At 41.6% G+C, this 20,530-nt stretch overlaps 1 protein-coding gene across 1 annotated transcript in view; it reads right to left on the bottom strand.

Annotated features, from left to right (window-relative positions):
- Positions 1 to 18,927, bottom strand: part of LOC106577097 (heterogeneous nuclear ribonucleoprotein L-like) — a 63,247-nt gene extending 44,320 nt beyond the window's left edge. The window contains exon 1 of the mRNA XM_014154833.3: positions 18,565 to 18,927. Within this exon, the coding sequence (XP_014010308.1) occupies positions 18,565 to 18,768 (204 nt within the window). The 5' untranslated portion in view covers positions 18,769 to 18,927. The remainder of the gene's footprint in view (positions 1 to 18,564) is intronic.
- Positions 18,928 to 20,530: the final 1,603 nt, after the last annotated feature.

Below are 20,530 nucleotides of genomic sequence, written 5' to 3' on the forward strand. Positions count from 1 at the left end.
TAGCTACACATCAGTCAGAGTGCTGTCTGCTGATAGAATGATGGAGAACAGTAGCTACACATCAGTCAGAGCGCTGTCTGCTGATAGAATGATGGAGAACAGTAGCTACACATCAGTCAGAGCGCTGTCTGCTGATAGAATGATGGAGAACAGTAGCTACACATCAGTCAGAGCGTTGTCTGCTGATAGAATGCCCGTTTGTGAATTCTCATCCAGTGGAGAAGTGCAACTGAAGCACAAAATTAGTCTGATGCCGAGCAGAAATTACAATAACAAGCATTTTAAATCTGCGTTTACAAAACACAGCAAGATGTTTCTAATCCGCTACATATTTTCTTCCTGCGTGAAAAACGTAGAATTCTGCTTTAACCCAATCCCTAAATTTAACTTGTTAGTTATCTAAGAAGTGGCTGAATAAATAAGGTGATGGGGCATCATATTGTGTTAGCTTTCTGCAGTGTTTGAGTCAAAGCCCTTTGGATGAGTTATTCATCTTCTCCTCCCCCCTCTTCTCCGAGCAGACAGGCAGGCCTGTTGCCCTAGCGACTCCAGGCTCCACACGATCACAGCGTGTAGCCTACACATGCTGCTCCAGAGCCAGTACTGTTCTTCCTTCAGACAAGCATGCATAGACATTGTGCAAATGAACACATTTCTATCATTCACATTCGCCTGTAAATGTCAACAAAAATGACATTCGGTAGCTCCTACCTATATATGTATAACATTATGAGCTGGATTGCCTGTCTTTGCAATTTGTTTATTTTCATTTGTGCTAATTAGCATATTTAGCTAACAGCCGTCACGGAAATCCGCTATTACTTGTTATAATATTGTTAGCATTCTGGTAATAGACACTCAATAGGCTTTTTTGGCACTCCCTTGTGTACTAAGCCGGTAATACCAGTATGAAAGAAGACCGGTATGACGATATGAAAATCTGGATACCGCCCCACCCTATAAAGTAGTACAGTATTTTTATAATATTATATTACAGCATTTTTAGGAGGAGAGAGTGTGTAATTGTGTTGAGAGTCAGTAGAGGCATTCTGAACATGTATTGGGGGAGTCTGTTAGCATGTTGAGAGTAAAGAGTGATGTTCCTTGGACTGTGAACATCAGCTTTCCAGGCCACGTCCCCTGGGAGAGTGTGTGGCCATGCAAGTGTGTGAGTAAGATGGAATTTGTTCTCAATTTGTGCTCAACATCAGCTTTCCAGGGTTTGCTTCCTAGGGGCTTGAACCTGTTTGTATAGTGTGTGTTTGTGTGAGCGGAGTGGAGCGAGGAGTAGAGTGAAGCGAGGAGTGGAGAAGAGCTGGAGGAGCGGAGCGGAGCTGGAGCGGAGCAAGGAGTAGAGCGGAGCGAGGAGTGGATCGAGGGGTGGAGCTGGAGGAGCAGAGCGGAGCAAGGAGTGGAGCGGAGCTGGAGCGAGGAGTGGAGCTGGAGCGAGGCTGGAGTGGAGTGGAGTGGAGCGGAGCTGGAGTGGAACGAGGAGTAGAGCGGAGTGCGAGTTTCCCAAAGGTTGGAGCATCAGGTGATTTACAAAGATGAGGACCAACAGTAAGACAGGGAGTAAAGAATGATTGTGGAATCTGAAAAGACAGGTATCCTGAAAGCAAGATGGGGTACTTAGTATGTGTTCATGCTAACAGAAAGGAAGGAGGTCGGTAGCTAGCTAAGTGTGTCATTGTAGAAAAGTATTTATAAACAAAAAATCTGATCTCTTGAAAGTTTTGTTAATTTTCATTATATTATCTATACAATAGGCCATCATTGATTTTGGCCCAATAGGCCTGGCATTTTACATCTTTCAAGTAGCTTTCTGTTTTGACAGGGTTGTTTTACCTAAAATCCTTTAGGCCTAGCTTCAGAAATATAAAAAAACAACTACACATCCCTGCCCAGCCTGGCAAGGGCGTCCCAACGGGTGTTCAGCATCCCCAGTGGCTCTGGAAGCGCTGAGAGGGTATTCTCCGCTGCTGGCCTGCTCTCCAGGCACCATCACATGGGCCTGAAGCCACAGACTTCGGCCAAACTCATGTTTCTAAAATGAATTCAAAGGCCCTGTAGATGGAGCCTAATAAGGCATTTTTCCTTTTGTTTGTATTTCATTCTAAGTAAATCACAACCTATATGTGTAGTTTATACACTATGATAATTTAATACAACAAAATGTTGTTTAAATGCTGAGTGCTTAATGTCCCTGCCAGCCTAGTGTGTCGCACTTGCAAATGCTTCACAATGTATTTGTTTGTCGGCTATAGCCTTAAAATAATTGAAATAATAATAAATAATAATTCATTTTTGTTCCTTCTTAGTCTCCCTGTCTGGCTCCTGACCTATTTAGTGTTTAGATGCTGTTTAATGTGACATGTGGACTATTTGAAATGATAAGAGCTTCTTAATCACCTTTTCCTGTTGTTTATTCAAATACTTTTCATTCAAATCATATGGTTTGGTTTTAAAACTTCAAAACAAAACGTTAGGTCCAGGTAGTCACACTAATAGATGGGTTTTGGTTCAATAGTGATTTTAATGAATGGAAGGAATTCGGAGCGGCTGGTTTTATTTTCTTTGAGCGAGGAGCAAGTTTTTAGCGGAGTGGTTCGAACAGAACGATGAGCAGGATTTCCGACCACTCAACTCATCTCACATACTCTGGTGTGTGTGTGTTGGAGAGTGTGCGAATGCGTGAAACATGATTGCGCGCGTGTGTGTGTGTCCCTCTGTATGCGTTTGAGTGCCGAACATCGACTGTTGAGGCTTTGCTTCCCAGGAGCCCAACGCCCTTCCCCCACCCGGTCCCCCCCACCCTTCTGGGAGGAATATTATATCATCCACAGGACAGATATGTATAAAAAACAACCTTGCTAGTGACAGCCCCTCCATTCCTCACTGAGACATATTCTCAAAGAGACATACTATTCAGTCTACTACAGCACATCATCCCTCTACAATTCCACCTCAGAGTTCCACCGGGCTTCAGTTGAAATGAGACCATTTCATTCTATAGCAGACTGCATCCCTGAAAGATATAAGGACTTCACATTGACGAGAAACATCAGTTTCCCACAGAGCTCCATCCATAAAAACAACATTTGAAAATTCTACAGGGATTGTTGCTATGTGACAATGTCAGTCTACCATTCCATTTCACATGACCCTCATTAATCATACAGATTCCTCTCTTTCATATAAATCAGCCTTACAGCACTTGGATTAACAGACTTAATCCACATGACAGAAACACTGGCTGAATAATGATCATAATTTAGACCAGCCTCGACTATCTTATATGAATAACACCTTCAAATGAAAGATAGAACCAGTGATAATTATTTGGACAAAATGGACTTTGACATAATTGGTCATTCTGACTTAAATGATGCCAAAAACACTAACCATTCAATCAAGCGAACACCACAGTCAGACGAAGCAGCTTTAAAGGGTAATGTTTCAGCCCAACCCTGCTCTAACACCTGTGTCGCTGTCTGAGTACATTAGCAATCAAGTCTCATCAGGTCTGGGACAATAACAGGCCTCTCACTGGCCCTTTCACAACCATTTATTCTGAGTATGCATCAGGCAATGTTTGGCATTTATGAATTTCAGCTGAATTCAGGCCTATTGTTTACTATAGAAGCCAATTACCAGTGTTGTGCTGTTTTAGCAGAGAAGAGTTCTGCCGTTATCTGAACACGGGCATTCATTTTTATGTTTTTTTCCTGATGCCTTTCAGGATGCCTCACTAAGGTGTATTATCACACTCATTCTGCTAGGAAACGCTGAGAGAGCAGCTGTGATGAACAGACACACACACACAAGCACAGTTGCACACACACACGTTTAGCTCCACAGCACTGGGGGCAAACACAGGCCTTCCATTCGACATTTCGTCAGTCGGTGATTGTCAAGCAAATAACTGTTGGTCTCAAGGTAATTGACCGTTAATTAACCTGTTGGGGCTAGGAGGCAGTATTTGCACGGCCGGATAAAAAACGTACCCGATTTAATCTGGTTACTACTCCTGCCCAGTAACTATAATATGCATATAATTAGTAGATTTGGATAGGAAACACTCTAAAGTTTCTAAAACTGTTTGAATGGCGTCTGTGAGTATAACAGAACTCATATGGCAGTCAAAACCCTGAGACAAACCCTAACAGGAAGTGGAAATCTGATGTGTGGAATCACTTCAAGCCTTTGCCATTGAAACACACAGGGACTTATTAATCATTTAGCACTTCCTAAGGCTTCCACTAGATGTCAACAGTCTTTACAAAGTGGTTTGAGTCTTCTATGGTAGAAACTGACCCAAAGAGAGGCTTGGGAAGTTGGTCACAGGGGGAGGGCCATTACTACTATGACGCGGGCGCCCATGGGAACACTTTTGTTCCGAAACGTTTAGTAAGACAATGCAATCGTCCGCCTTGAATATTATTGAAGCTCTGGTTGAAAAAGGCCCTAAAGATTTATGTTATACAACGTTTGACATGTTTGAACGAACGTAAATATATATTTTTTAGCACATTCGTGACAACAAGTCCCGCGGGCTTCAGTACATTATGAGTAGCCTTCGGTACGCGCTAACAAGAAGGAACTATTGGGTCATAAATTATTAACTTTTTCGAACAAAACTACATTTGTTGTGGACCTGGGATTCCTGGAAGTGCCTTCTGATGAAGATAATCAAAGGTAAGGGAATATTTACAATAGTATATTTGATTTTAGATGGTTCCAAGATGGCGCTAACATGTATCGCCTAGCCTATTTTTCTGAGCATACCACGTCGTTTATTGCAAAGTGTGATTTCCCAGTAAAGTTATTTTTAAATCTGGCAATGCGGTTGCATTCACGAGATGTTAATCTATAATTCTTTGAATGACAATATTACATTTTAACAATGTTTTCAAATAGTAATTTTGTAAATTGTAGCGCTGATTCACCGGAAGCATTTGAGGGAAAATATTTTCTGAACGTCACGCGCCGATGTAAAATGCTGTTTTTATATATAAATATGAACTTTATCGAACAAAAAATGCATGTATTGTGTAACATGATGTCCTAGGAGTGTCATCTGATGAAGATTGTCAAAGGTTAGTGCTGCATTTAGCTGTGTTTTGGGTATTTGTGATGCATCTAGTTGCTTTGAAAATGGCAGTGTGATTTCTTTTGGCAGGGTACTCTCCTAACATAATCTAATGTTTTGCTTTTGCTGTAAAGCCTTTTTGAAATCGGACAACGTGGTTCGATTCAGGAGAGGTGTATCTATAAAATGGTGTAAAATAGTCATATGTTTGAGAAATTGAAGTTATAGCATTTATGAGGTTTTGTATTTTGCGCAACGCAAGCGTCCCACGTTCCCAGACAGGTTAACATAAACACATTTAGCATCTCCTGGCTTCCACACAGTCTAATAAATCCATGTAATATAGCCTACACCTTCACATTAAATCCATTATTTATTTTAGACAGGTCTAAAGAAGCATGATATGAAGAAAATGTAGTCTATTTCAGACGAAAATAATAGCAGACTCTGAGTTGTCCTTATGTTAGTGTCACGCCCTGGCCATAGAGAGGTTTTTGTTCTCTATTTTGGTTAGGCCAGGGTGTGACTAGGGTGGGCATTCTATGTTCCGTTTTCTATGTTTTGTGTATTTCTTTGTTTTGGCCGGGTATGGCTCTCAATCAGGGACGGCTGTCTATCGTTGTCTCTGATTGGGAGCCATACTTAGGTAGCCTTTTCCCACAGGGTTTTTGTGGGTAGTTGTTTTCTGTCTTGTGTTTTTCACCTGACAGAGCTGTTGCGCTTTGTTCCACTTTGTTTTTGATTCAGTGTTCAGAACTAATAAACATGATGAACACGTACCACGCTGCACCTTGGTCCTCTCCTTGCAACAACCGTTACATTTAGGCCCTGATGTGGCTATGCCAAATGGCTGTGGGCTACACTAGTTCATTTAGCAGACAAGATTTGCTTATAATTCCATGGCATTATTTTATATTATTTTATAGTATGAAGAATACAATTGAACAAAGTTGAATAAAATATAAATATTTTCTCCAAACGATTTGAGGGAGTGTGCACATGGGCTTTTCTGTGTTGAGCGGTTAACAAAGAAATAGGTATTCCTATGTGCTTAATTTATAGTTATGTAACTTTAGTTGCTCTACAAACGTTGGGATATATGTTTTGATTTTTAATACATTCTAAGGCTGCATGATGAGACTCTAATGATGATTTGAAAAAGGTTGCTTGAAAGGCATGAGCTCTGCTTTGTTTTTTGAGCAGGCTGTTCACACTCCAATTGTCTCTCATTCACAACTTGACAAGCACTTGATAATGCCTCATTTCACCGCGGCATCACCTTGTGGCCGTAATGCACCCTTTTGCGGCACGGAGTGCTGCATTGTGCCCTTCTCCCTGAGAGTGCTGCGCAATCCGAGGCTCTCCATGAAGTGGTCGGGTCTTTCTGAGGCTACAAGTTAAGACAGACACATCGGGGACGCAACTCCGCGCGTCCTTATCCAATTCCGAGGTGCATATTGAAGATATTGGAAGAACTGTCCACATTTACTTTTCATCAGCCGACAAGATGAGTAGGCCTAATGAACAGCAAAAGCACTAGCCTGTGTCAATCTACTATCCCCTATAGTACAAGTCAACCTATTCTAATCTTTTTTTAATCTCCCCAATTGGTAGTTATAGTCTTGTCTCATCGCTGCAACTCCCGTACGGACTCGGGAGAGGTGAAGGTTGAGACCCGTGCGTCCTCCGAAACCCGACCCAACCAAACCGCACTGCTTCTTGACAATGCCCGCTTTACCCGGAAGCCAGCCGCATCATGTGACAGAGGAAACACCGTACACCTGGCGACCGTGTCAGTGTGCATGCGCCCGGCCCGCCACAGGAGTCGCTAGAGCGCGATGGGATAAGGACATCCCTGCCGGCCAAACCCTCCCCTAACCTGGACGACGTTGGGCCAATTGTGCGCCGCCCCATGGGTCTTCCGGTCGCAGCTGCAGCTGGACTCGTACCAGGATCTCCAGTGGCACAGCTAGCATTGCGATGCAGTGCCTTAGACCACTGCACCACTCAGGAGGCCCCGACCTATTCTATTCTGTGCGAGAAATAAATATTCCAAACATAGTCTGGGAAAGTTGTGGGATGCGATAGATCCCAAATTAATACAAGCACTAACATAAAAAAAATGCAATGTGGCTGACGCAACAGATCAGAACGTTAGTTTAAAATGTTGATAAACTATTAGGCTATTTCTTCACATTATAAGCGCAGAAATGCGTACATGGCTGTAGGCTATAAGTGTGAATGTTCCATTAGCAGAAACACCATTATCAAAAGTGACCGCAAATGAAATTATGCATGCAATGCTTTTATTATAAAAGTGCATTTTTATGGTGAAAATGATCTTCCCCAAACTTGAAACTCACGTACTGCTTATGTATGCCAGTTAGGCTCTACACCCCTTGTAAAGCGGATTAATGTGCTTAATGTTAAGAAGTTTGTGATAGAGACCTTATTAAAACATATAGGCCTATGGGCTAGGCTACATGAGGTGTGTGACTATGATTCGAACAAGTCGCAAAAAAAAGGGTGTTTCTTATGCTGGGCAGCATTCACAAGTGATAATATATATTTCACAAGTGATATGCTAATATTGTCACCCATCAGACTATTCTTGATTTAATCTTGTCTTTACATAAACTAAATAATATATGTGTGAAATTTGTTTAGCTTTAGAATGGACCATTATCATTCACCTGTCGCTAAACAGGGGCAGCATGTCATCTATGCACTTAAACAGCGAATGAAGGATGCTTTTCCCTATGGTTATATACCAGCCAGGTAGGCTATACTCCTGTCGTAAAGAGAAGCAATGTGCTTAACATTAGGAACGTTAAGAAATAAACATAGTAGGTCTAGCCTATAGAAAGCTGATGGGATCCTCTTTTTAATGGAGGCCATCACTCTGTTTTCTCCCACAATTGCATAGCCTATAGAAATGTTGCACAACATGAGCTCATGGGTTCTCATGAAGTGTTTGATTAGATTTTGAAGTGTTTGATTAGAGGACAATAGAGTGCTGAGTACCAGGCAGTTATCAAGTTTGGTAGACTACTAATGACCATCAGCAGCATCAGAGCTTGGAGAAGCCTAAGTACCGTGACTAAACGGTCACGTGGAATTTGACTGCCTTCGTGACTCGTTACCGCCGGTGTGGCGGTAATACGGTCAGCGCAACAGTCCTAGTCAGGACAGACATTTTGAAGGCATGTGGCGTGGGCCTAACACACTCAGTCTACGCCGTAGATACTGTGTCTCAGCAGCAGGAGGAAAAACACACTCCCTATATGTTGCTCTGTATTTTGATCTTACGAGGGGGGTGGAGACTTGTCACTTGAGTATCAATCAATCAAGCTTACTTTCTCCAGCAGTGAGGAGGAAGTAGAGAGAAAAGCCTAGACACACAGACACAGACAGAGGACTCCACATCATAAACACAATGAACAGACCAGGCAGCATGATAGGTCATCTTTACCAATAAGAAAGACCAGGAAGGTTACCTCCAGAAATACATGTTATCTGTGAAATGAACAGTCATCTGCATAAGGGGTCATTGTGGAGTCGAAGGTTGATGAGCTGATGCGAAACTTATACTGATATACTTTCATACACAAACTAATTAAATACACACAAATACATAAACTAATTAAAACACACGCAAATACACAAACTATGAACACGCACAAATACGCAAACGAATTAAACACACACAAATACACAAACTAATTAAACACACAAATACACAAACTAATTAAACACACAAATACACAAACTAATTAAACACACAAATACACAAACTAATTAAACACACAAATACACAAACTAATTAAACACACAAATACACAAACTAATTAAACACACAAATACACAAACTAATTAAACACACACAAATACACAAACTATGAACACATGCTGGACATACACATATAATCACACAAAATCACAATGTCAGTCAGTGCCTTTATCAATCCTTCTTTTCTACTCGCTGCAATTGCCGTAACTGATGTGAGCAGCTGCAAACCCTGAAGCATGTGATCACATGGTGACGGTCTAAAAACACAAAAATGTACCAAAACAAGGAGCATTGTTCCTAGTACTCTAAAGACAGCTTCTACATAAGACCCAGACTTCTAAAGCGCAGAAATACCTTTAGACTGTTAACTCAATCACATAGAATGAACAAAATGTGAGTAACAGGCATAGAACACTAGAATCATAGCACTCGCGCACACACACACGCACCTTCTCAGTGCGTCGCTACGACACACTTAACATATACTGAACAATATAAATGCAACATGCAACAATTTCAACAATTTTACTGACTTACAGTTCATATAAGGAAATCAGTTCATTGAATTAACCCTTTAGATGCTGCATTTATATTTTTGTTCAGTATAGTTCTACAAATACATTAAGGGCATAGGGCAGACCACACATACACAGTCCACTTCAACACCTCCTAACAAACAGGGTCTTAACAACATTAACTTTTAAATCAAACTCATGGAAGATCCCAGGAAGATTAGCTAACTTTACGACGTTAGCTGATGGGGATCCTAATAAAAACATCTTTGTTTTTAAATCAACAGGTTCCTTTGTGGGAGAGCACAGCTAATAAAAGATGGTGAGCACACTTAGTGAAATACAATTACACACACAACACACGCAGTCACCAACACACACACCCATATGCACACACTCAATCCTTTCTCAGTTTGACAATAAATTTAATTCGCACATCCCCAAAAGAGCCAGTGGGAAATCGAACACATATTTGCACTGTTCTTCTGGCAACAGTGGAAGACTTGAGATGCTGTAGGAGAAGTCAGGAGGTCACTTCACAGCCTAAAGGAGGAAAACTGGAGACATATGAGAACAAAGTTCCCTCTCACATTCTCTCTAATCTAACAGAGTGTGGAGTGTTGGGGGAGAAGAGGAGAGAGAGGGAGGAAGAAGGGAGGAGATGGGAGCTAGAAAGCTGGAGTCTGTCACTGAGTGAATTCCCTGGGAGGAGGTTGTAATGGGAGGCTTTCTACAGAGTGGTCTGTAAGCAGCAGGAGGCTCCACACACACAAACACACTCTGTCAGCACTGCTAGAATTACCTAAGGCAGATCATGCTTTTGGAAATTGGAAAGTTTTGAGCGCCTTTATCAAAATAACGTCAGCTTAAAAAGAACAACTTGAAATTTATATTTTTACCTTTATGTTTTTTATTCAACCTTTGACCCTTTGTTGTGCCTTGGATTTGACTTGAAATGTTTAATATATTCTGGCACACTAGGTAGGCTACAATGTTTGCACTGGTAAATAGGCTATTGAGTTACACAAACTAAACAAATATACAAAACTACACCACTGAACAAACCATACACACATAACCACATTTACACTACAAAACCATACACTCGTGCTCAGCAGCCATCAAAACAGTGCTTACAGTGGACATCAAACAAGACTTCCAACTGCATGAGTTCAAACGTGCTTTATTGTTGTCTTGAAATAATATTGTTTTTCACTAATCTCAGAAACCGGGTTTTGATTTGGAACAGTCTAGTAGTCTCTTCCACAGACTTTCAGACAACTTGCTTGTCTTCTCTCTTCTCTACTGGGTGCAGACTGTCTCAACTAGGGATGTGCACGGTTATTCCAATATTCCAATATCTGACGGGCATTAGAATTCGAATAATTGTCTGACAAATAAAATATTTTAACACTGAATAACATTTTTCAAAATTAAATAAAAATATATATTTGACATTGTTACATACAAGGATATACCATGACATTTCAAACGATTAATTTAATAAAACTACAAACTTTTCAGTGCAGTTTTTATGACGTGTGCCCCATAAAACGACCGGTAGTCTTCACGTGTGTACAGTGAGGGAAAAAAGTATTTGATCCCATGCTGATTTTGTACTTTTGCCCACTGACAAAGAAATGATCAGTCTATAATTTTAATGGTAGGTTTATTTGAACAGTGAGAGAAAGAATAACAACAACAAAAATCCAGAAAAACGCATGTCAAAAATTTTATAAATTGATTTGCATTTTAATGAGGGAAATAAGTATTTGACCCCCTCTCAATCAGAAAGATTTCTGGCTCCCAGGTGACTTTTATACAGGTAACGAGCTGAGATTAGGAGCACACTCTTAAAGGGAGTGCTCTAATCTCAGTTTGTTACCTGTATAAAAGACATCTGTCCACAGAAGCAATCAATCAATCAGATTCCAAACTCTCCACCATGGCCAAGACCAAAGAGGTCTCCAAGGATGTCAGGGACAAGATTGTAGACCTACACAAGGCTGGAATGGGCTACAAGACCATCGCCAAGCAGCTTGGTGAGAAGGTGACAACAGTTGGTGCGATTATTCGCAAATGGAAGAAACACAAAAGAACTGTCAATCTCCCTCGGCCTGGGGCTCCATGCAAGATCTCACCTCGTGGAGTTGCAATGATCATGAGAACTGTGAGGAATCAGCCCAGAACTACACGGGAGGATCTTGTCAATGATCTCAAGGCAGCTGGGACCATAGTCACCAAGAAAACAATTGGTAACACACTACACCGTGAAGGACTGAAATCGCCCGCAAGGTCCCCCTGCTCAAGAAAGCACATATACATGCCTGTCTGAAGTTTGCCAATGAACATCTGAATGATTCAGAGGACAACTGGGTGAAAGTATTGTGGTCAGATGAGACCAAAATGGAGCTCTTTGGCATCAACTCAACTCGCCGTGTTTGGAGGAGGAGGAATGCTGCCTATGACCCCAAGAGCACCATCTCCACCGTCAAACATGGAGGTGGAAACATTATGCTTTGGGGGTGTTTTTCTGCTAAGGGGACAGAACAACTTCACCGCATCAAAGGGACGATGGACGGGGCCATGTACCGTCAAATCTTGGGTGAGAACCTCCTTCCCTCAGCCAGGGCATTGAAAATGGGTCGTGGATGGGTATTCCAGCATGACAATGACCCAAAACACATGGCCAAGGCAACAAAGGAGTGGCTCAAGAAGAAGCACATTAAGGTCCTGGAGTGGCCTAGCCAGTCTCAAGACCTTAATCCCATAGAAAATCTGTGGAGGGAGCTGAAGGTTCGAGTTGCCAAACGTCAGCCTCGAAACCTTAATGACTTGGAGAAGATTGCAAAGAGGAGTGGGACAAAATCCCTCCTGAGATGTGTGCAAACCTGGTGGCCAACTACAAGAAACGTCTGACCTCTGTGATTGCCAACAAGGGTTTTACCACCAAGTACTAAGTCATGTTTTGCAGAGGGGTCAAATACTTATTTCCCTCATTAAAATGCAAATCATTTTATAACATTTCTGACATGCGTTTTTCTGGATTTTTTTGTTGTTTTTCTGTCTCTCACTGTTCAAATAAACCTACCATTAAAATTATAGACTGATCATTTCTTTGTTAGTGGGCAAATGTACAAAATCAGCAGGGGATCAAATACTTTTTTCCCTCACTGTAATATTTGAATAATGAAATTATTTTAAATCCCCCATCCCTAGTCTCAATTTCTGTCTGCTTGTATCTTAATCTCTCCCTTCGTCAGTCTCTCTCTTTTCCATCGTCTTCAAAGACGGTGTAATATATAAATACATTCTGTGCCACAGGCTCAAACACCATTTTTAAACGTATTTTTCTTAATCGTTTAGGTGTGACATTTAGTCATGGACTTGTCTGTCTCTGTCACTATGTCGATAGGGAACCTATTGACTTACTGTATACAAAAATGTTTTATAGCCCTCTCTCTCTCTAAAACCTCTCTCTCTCTTTCTTTATCTCTCGCTGTCTCTCTCTCTCTCTCCTCTACCTCTTTATCACTCTCTGTCTCTCTCTCTATGTCTTTATCTCTCTCTCCAGCCCATGGCTGGTTTTCAGTAGCAGTCCCAGCTGTCATATTACCAGTAGTGATGATTCAGAAGACACTCTGCCCTCTCAGGAGGTCACCCCCAGCCTCAGTCCATTATATCCTGTCACCCTGCATCACACAGCAGCACCCAGTCCACACACACACACACACACACACACACACACACACACACACACACACACACACACACACACACACACACACACACACACACACACACACACACACACACACACACACACACACACACACACACACACACACACACACACACAAACCTGGTCTGTCTGCAGTCCATGCTGCCTGCAAGGTCGCTCTCACATACACATGCGCACGCACACAGGCACACGCACATACAAACACATACACAGTTACACACACAGTCACACACACACAACCAAACACATCAGCAATGAGGAGAGGTCCCAGCACTATCTGCTGCCTGCATACCAGATTAGAAAATGAAAATCAATATGCAATTTCTTAGATATCCACATAACTGTTTATGGCGGGACCAATCCCATTAAAGCGCATGGCAGGATGGAGAAAAATAAAATTGTCATCATGTTGAATTCCAGGTGTTAACCATGCACAAACCCAGCATCGGCATCCAGCACTCAGATATCAGGTCGGCCTATATGCTACCTAATTGGGCAGCCTGGTCTCATAGACTAGACGTAAAATAGTAAATGTAAATCCTGGAGACTCAAATTAGTATGATATGTTAATGTTTAACCTCTTGACGTTACCCTAGGATAGGGGGCACCACAGCGCATTTTGGAAAAAATTCGTGCCCATTTTCAACGGCCTACTAATCAGACTCAGAAGCTAGGATATGCATATAATTAATACCTGTGGATAGAAAACACCCTAAAGTTTCTAAAACTGTTTGAATGGTGTCTGTGAGTATAACAGAACTCATATGGCAGTCAAAACCCCGAGACAGATGGAAACAGGAAGTGGAATTCTGAATTGCGAACTCAACTTCATCACGTTGCCTATTAATCACACCGTGAGATATCGTTTATTGAGCACTTCCTATTGCTTCCACAAGATGTCGCCAGTCTTTACAAAGTGTTTTGAGCCTTCTACTGTCGAAACTCAGTGAATGAGACGCGTTGGAAATTGGTCACAGCGGGAGGGCCATCACCATTATGACGCCGGCGGCCCTGTCTACCCCCACCTTTGGAAACGTTTTGAAACACATTGAAATCGTCCCCCTCGAATCTTATTGGCTCTCTTGTTGAAACAGGCACTGAAGATTTATGTTATACAACGTTTGACATGTTTGAACGAACCTAAATGGGAAAAAATTGCTTTTTTCCGACACGGCTGTCCCGCGGCCGGCAGAGCTTTGGAATACTGCCTTCAGACGCGCTAACAACAGCAAGCTAATGGAACATAAAGGATGGACTTTTTTGACCGAAAATACATCTGTTGTGGACCTGGGATTCCTGGAAGTGCTTTCTGATGAAGACAACTAAAGGTAAGGGATTATTGACAATATTATACAACATTAGATGTGATATGCGATTGTTCCAAGATGGCGCCGAGTTGTATTTACCAGCTCATTTTCTGAGTATCGCATCCCCTTTTATCGCTAAGTGTGATTACCCAGTAAAGTTATTTTTAAATCTGGTATGACAGGTGCTTTCAAGAGATATTCATCTATAAATCTTAGAATGACAATATTACATTTTAAACATGTTTTCGAATAGTAATTCAGTAAATTGTAGCACTGTTTCATCGGATGCTTTTGACGGGAAAATAGTTAGTCAACGTCAGACGCCGATGTAAAATGCTGTTTTCATATATAAATATGAACTTTATTGAACAAAAGAATGCATGCATTGTGTAACATGATGTCCTAGGTGTGTCATCTGATGAAATTTGTAAAAGGTTAGTGCTGCATTTAGCTGTTTTTTGGTTATTTGTGATGCTTGTGGTTGGTCGGAAAATGGCTATGTTGCTGCTTTTTACGATGGACTCCTCTAACATAATCTAATGATTTGCTTTTCCTGTAAAACCTTTTTGAAATTGGACGACGTGGGTCGATTCAGGAGAGGTGTATCTATAAAACGAAATGATTATTTTTTTATTTTTATTTTTTCAAATTATTACATTTTGTTATGCTAATGGAGATATGATTTTTCGCTGGATTTTGATCCCGCTGACGGGATGAGACGCTATGGCTAGGGGGCAGTATTTTCACGGCCGGATAAAAAACGTACCCGATTTAATCTGATTATTACTCCTGCCTAGAAACTAGAATATGCATATCATTATTAGCTTTGGATAGAAAACACTCTAAAGTTTCTAAAACTGTTTGAATGGTGTCTGTGAGTATAACAGAACTCATTTGGCAGGCCAAAACCTGAGAAGATTCCATGCAAGAAGTGCCCTGTCTGACAATTTCTTGGCCTTCTTGATTATCTCTATCCATTACAGGGGATCTCTGCTGTTACGTGACACTTCCTACGGCTCCCATGGGCTCTCAGAAGGCGGCAAAAAGCTGAATCGTGGCTTTGCACGCTCTGGCTGAAAAAAAGTAGCGCGTTTGGATAGTGGCTGCTCACAGTACTGTGAGACTCAAGCGCGTGCACGAGGGGACTCCATGTTTTATTTTTGAACGAAAACCACCGCTCCCGGTCGGAATATTATCGCTTTTTTACGAGAAAAATTGCATAAAAATTGATTTTAAACAGCGGTAATGGAATATTTAGAAATGTTTTGTCACGAAATGCGTCATGCGCGTGACCCTTATTTACACTTCGGATAGTGTCTTAAACGCACGAACAAAACGCCGTTATTTGGATATAACTATGGAATATTTTGAACCAAACCAACATTTGTTATTGAAGTAGCAGTCCTGGGAGTGCATTCTGATGAAGAACACCAAAGGTAATCAAACTTTTCTAATAGTAAATCTGACTTTGGTGAAGGCTAAACTTGCTGAGTGTCTAAATAGCTAGCCCGTGATGCCGGGCTATGTACTCAGAATATTGCAAAATGTGCTTTCACCGAAAAGCTATTTTAAAATCGGACACCTCGATTGCACAAAGGAGTTCTGTATCTATAATTCTTAAAATAATTGTTATGTTTTTTGTGAACGTTTATCGTGAGTAATTTAGTAAATTCACTGGAAGTGTTCGGTGGGAATGCTAGTTCTGAACGTCACATGCTAATGTAAAAAGCTGTTTTTTGATATAAATATGAACTTGATTGAACAAAACATGCATGTATTGTATAACATAATGTCCTAGGGTTGTCATCTGATGAAGATCATCAAAGGTTAGTGCTGCATTTAGCTGTGGTTTTGTTTTTTGTGACATTATATGCTAGCTTGAAAAATGGGTGTCTGATTATTTCTGGCTGGGTACTCTGCTGACATAATCTAATGTTTTGCTTTCGCTGTAAAGCCTTTTTGAAATCGGACAGTGTGGTTAGATAAAGGAGAGTCTTGTCTTTAAAATGCTGTAAAATAGTCATATGTTTGAAAAATTGAAGTTTTTGTATTTTTGAGGAATTTGTAATTCGCGCCACGCCTATCATTAGATATTGGAGCAGCTGTTCCGCTAGCGGAACGTCTAGATGCAAGAGGTTAACACTAACCCCTAGCCTAGCTAACGCTAGCTAACGCTAGCTAACATCAGTGTTAGCCAACTAGCTAACATTAGCCACAACAAATTGGAATTCATAACATATCATACACTTTGCAAATTCGTAACATATCATACAAGATGGATGATGGACATCCACAAATGAATACATACCATACGAAACATATTATACTAAATGGAGTGTCTCAGATTTCCATATAGAATAATACAAAATGCACTGAGTCCAGGTTGAATTGGGATGAATCTGATATGCCTAAAAATAAAAACATAGGTATTGTGAAGCATATTTGGCAAACAGCATCTAATTTAAATGTAGAATCACATTAGCCTATTGTCAGGTGTTCACGGTTCACGTTATAAGCTACAGGTGGATGTGTGGACCACTGTGGATGTTGTTGTTGCTCGTCCATTTGATGTAGAGACATTAGTTGGGAGAGAGTGCAGATAAGACGCGTCCTCCACCGCAGGTTGTGACATCAGGCAGCTGAATCTGTCTTGCCGGTGGCAGACTCGTAGCTTTTCCATGGTGATAAGGGGAAAAGCCGATCAACGGACTAAAGATCTGCACTGCCTGAGGTAGCAAAGACCAAAACACTGCATAGCTAATCTAGATAATGCGTTCAATGCCTCCCCAGGCCAGGACCGGTTTATGATCATCTGCGGAGAAAATGGAGCAGAGATACGGACACAGAGCAGGGAGCTGGTTTCTCTTCCCACATTGCTGTCTGTTGTTGATCTCAAAGCAAGGCATGCTGGGCTGTATTCTGCACCCCGCGGAGGTTGAAGTGAGATAAATCAGATCTAAAACATCAGGATTCTCAGTTACACTGGACAACTCAGTAGACTGGTTTACAATCCAAAGACTCACTTCCCTCTTTACACGCCGGGGTCCTCTTCTCTTCTGCAGAGTTAAACGTGTTTCTGTAGACTTATTATACGTTTGTAGACTATTTACTTTTAATTATACTTTGCACTCACTGTATATAGACTTTTTTCCCCTACTGTATTATTGACTGTATGTTTTGTTTATTCCATATGTAACTCTGTGTTGTTGTATGTGTCGAATAGCTATGCTTTATCTTGACCGGGTTGCAGTTGCAAATGAGAACTTGTTCTCAACTAGCCTACCTGGTTAAATAAAGGTTAAATATATATATATTTTTTTTAAATACTAAACTAGTCATGTCATGGTAAAGTCTGTTGCAGGGCATGAGCAGGTCTTCACATAACTCAATTCCAGACATTAGACAACAGAAGTGAAGATGTTCCCATTCACATCTGTAGCCTATCCAAAGCGAGCAACCCCAAAGACTAGACTATACTCTGACAGTGTAGCACAGTCTACAGACTATCTATGTAAGCCGTGCAAATCACGTCATCATGTCACTATGTACTTTTACAGAGGACATTTCCAAAATGAATTGCTAATAATAGTAATATTAGGCCAAGTGACATCACCAACTTAACAAATCTCATTCAATATTCGTGACATGTCACTATCATAGTAGGCCTAAAACTACAGTAGTCAATGAGGGTTCAGTATGTTTCAACTCCTCTGTAAAGAACTTGCTTTTTCTGCAGTTTGATGTTATGCATCAATTGTCCAATAAATCAGTTATAATCCATGTAATTTGGATCATATTACAATCCCGTTTAACTTCAACACGTGGGCATCTAGTCTGAAGTAGAAAATAACTATCGGCTGCCCATACATTTTACGATGTTTACCTGGTGAGGGTACCCTACATGTGAAACAACCTGTCAATTGACATCTTGACTGCAAAGAGCAGACAGGTTATCAAACACAGAGGAACACAATGAATGAATAGCTTATAGATAGGCTAGGCTAATATTTCAGTAGCAACATTGTCACCATTGTGTCACCATTGCCAAACAATCCTAGTAATGTTACGAAACATTGTAACAGATCAGATTCAGATATATATATTCGATGGCCGCGCTTCCCTACCCGTCTTGCAGGTCCGTATTTCGTTGTGGTCCACAGGGCTTTTTTCTCGGCTCCTACATTCTCTACATCTCCGAGCAGCCCTGCAGACTCCGAGTCTGAGTCCTCTCCCTCCTCCAGCTCCTCGCCCTCCTCCACCTCTGCCGTCTTCAGTCGCTTCGGCGCCCTCCCATACTCCCCTTCCTCGTATTCTTCAACAAGTGACATGGCTCTTCAGATGGACAGCGATTGAACCCTTCTTTATCTGGAAATAGAGCGTGAAGACGGACTAGTGGTGCGTCGAAAGTTCCCTCTCGTTCTTTTTCGTAAATGTCTCTGGCGTAGCGTGCATCAATGAAAGCTGAATGTCCTTCTGTAACGCGTCCTCCTCCGCGGTTCTGTACCAGAGAGCTGCCCAGAGAAGGTGAGTGGAGAGAACCCACCCAGCACGTCCCTCATTGGACAGTCTGTGCTTGCTACTTAGGAATGCATCTACCGATTGGCCAGTATTTGTGTGTCAACACAGAAAGCCGTCGCTCTCCAGTTTCCATATTATGCAGTAAAGAAGTACGCAGAAATTATTGCCGCTGCTCGAGCTGTCATATCTCCTGCGACAGAAATAATGTTTGAATTCGAAAATTGCAACATAATAGTGATACCATTGCATTTTTGTTCCTAGCTAATGTTGACATCACTGATGATTCTTTGAGCCTTTTAAAGATGGGAGAAAATATCTGAAGTCCTGATACAACTCTCCTGCCCCAAGTTATAGCTGCAGATATGAGAATCTCCTAAAAGTGCAGAAGAAGCCATTTTCCCTCAGTTGGGGAGATAACAATCACAGCACCATCCACCTCCTTTGGTAGAGCATAGGCCTTCTACCAAACCAATCTCCCACAGAGCCACGGGAACCATCCTGGGACCCCTTTTCAACACTTCCAGAAGTGTTGCCACAGCACCCGATAGTTGGTGCACATATTTGTATTGCACCTGGTCAGGAATGGAATTTAAGAATTTTGGGCACTGGACAGACCTGACGAAGATCCGGTTCGGATCGAAACGTTGTCTGAAAAGTACTAGCCTTGGGCTAGCTTAATTTCCATATTTGCACCTGATATATGCCTACTTTAGTCTATTGCCTGGTTCTCTAAAGTTCCCACTAAGATGCTAGACCTGAGTGCGTCCAAGAGCTGAGAAGATCCTCCAGCTTAGTGGAACAGCCATCCGCTCCAAATTCTTACAGCCAGTGGTATATTGTTGAGAATCATAACTACAGTCAAGAGAAAGCCTTTCCACGGTACTAGACTAGTAGATGTGACTGAAATCTGTTTATCTATATAACCAAGGTTGTAAATTGGCCATTGGGCTTCCTGATTCTGCATCATGCTCGGATGAAACACACAATACCCAGTGTCCTCTGATTAATCAATAGCTCTAAACAAAGTTTCTGGATTCAGACTCTCTATGCTTCAGGCTTGGGTGTGTCAGTTTCACATGTACAGAAACCCAATATTTCCTTACCTTCTCAGTTTTATATGCTGTCCTTGTGCACTCTAGAGTCTTTGCCCACCTAAATAATATCGGTAGGCTAAACGCACTAGCTTAAATTGACAATCTATGCCTAATGTTTATTCAACGTCCACCTCTCTTCTTCACAGAGAAAGCCTGGCTGTCCCTGGATGACATGGGAGCTGTGTTTGTTAAAGCTTCAAACGGAGGCTTCCGTCTGATAATCGGGGTCGTGTTGAAGCCACGGGAGGCTGCTGAGGGGAGGACTGCTAATAATAATAATGTCTGGAACCAGAAACCATGTATTTGATACCATTCCACTTTTTCCGCTCCAGCCATTACCACAAGCCCATCCTCCCCAACTAAGTTGCCACCAATCTCCTGTTGTTGAAACCCCTGAGACACTCCCCTATAGACCCTGTTAAAGCGAGAGATGTCACCTCATCATCATCTTCCTCTGACCCTACACACAGAGGAACCA

Source organism: Salmo salar, chromosome 18 (assembly GCF_965601325.2).
Source record: "Salmo salar chromosome 18, fSalSal1, whole genome shotgun sequence".
Lineage (NCBI taxonomy): Eukaryota > Metazoa > Chordata > Actinopteri > Salmoniformes > Salmonidae > Salmo > Salmo salar.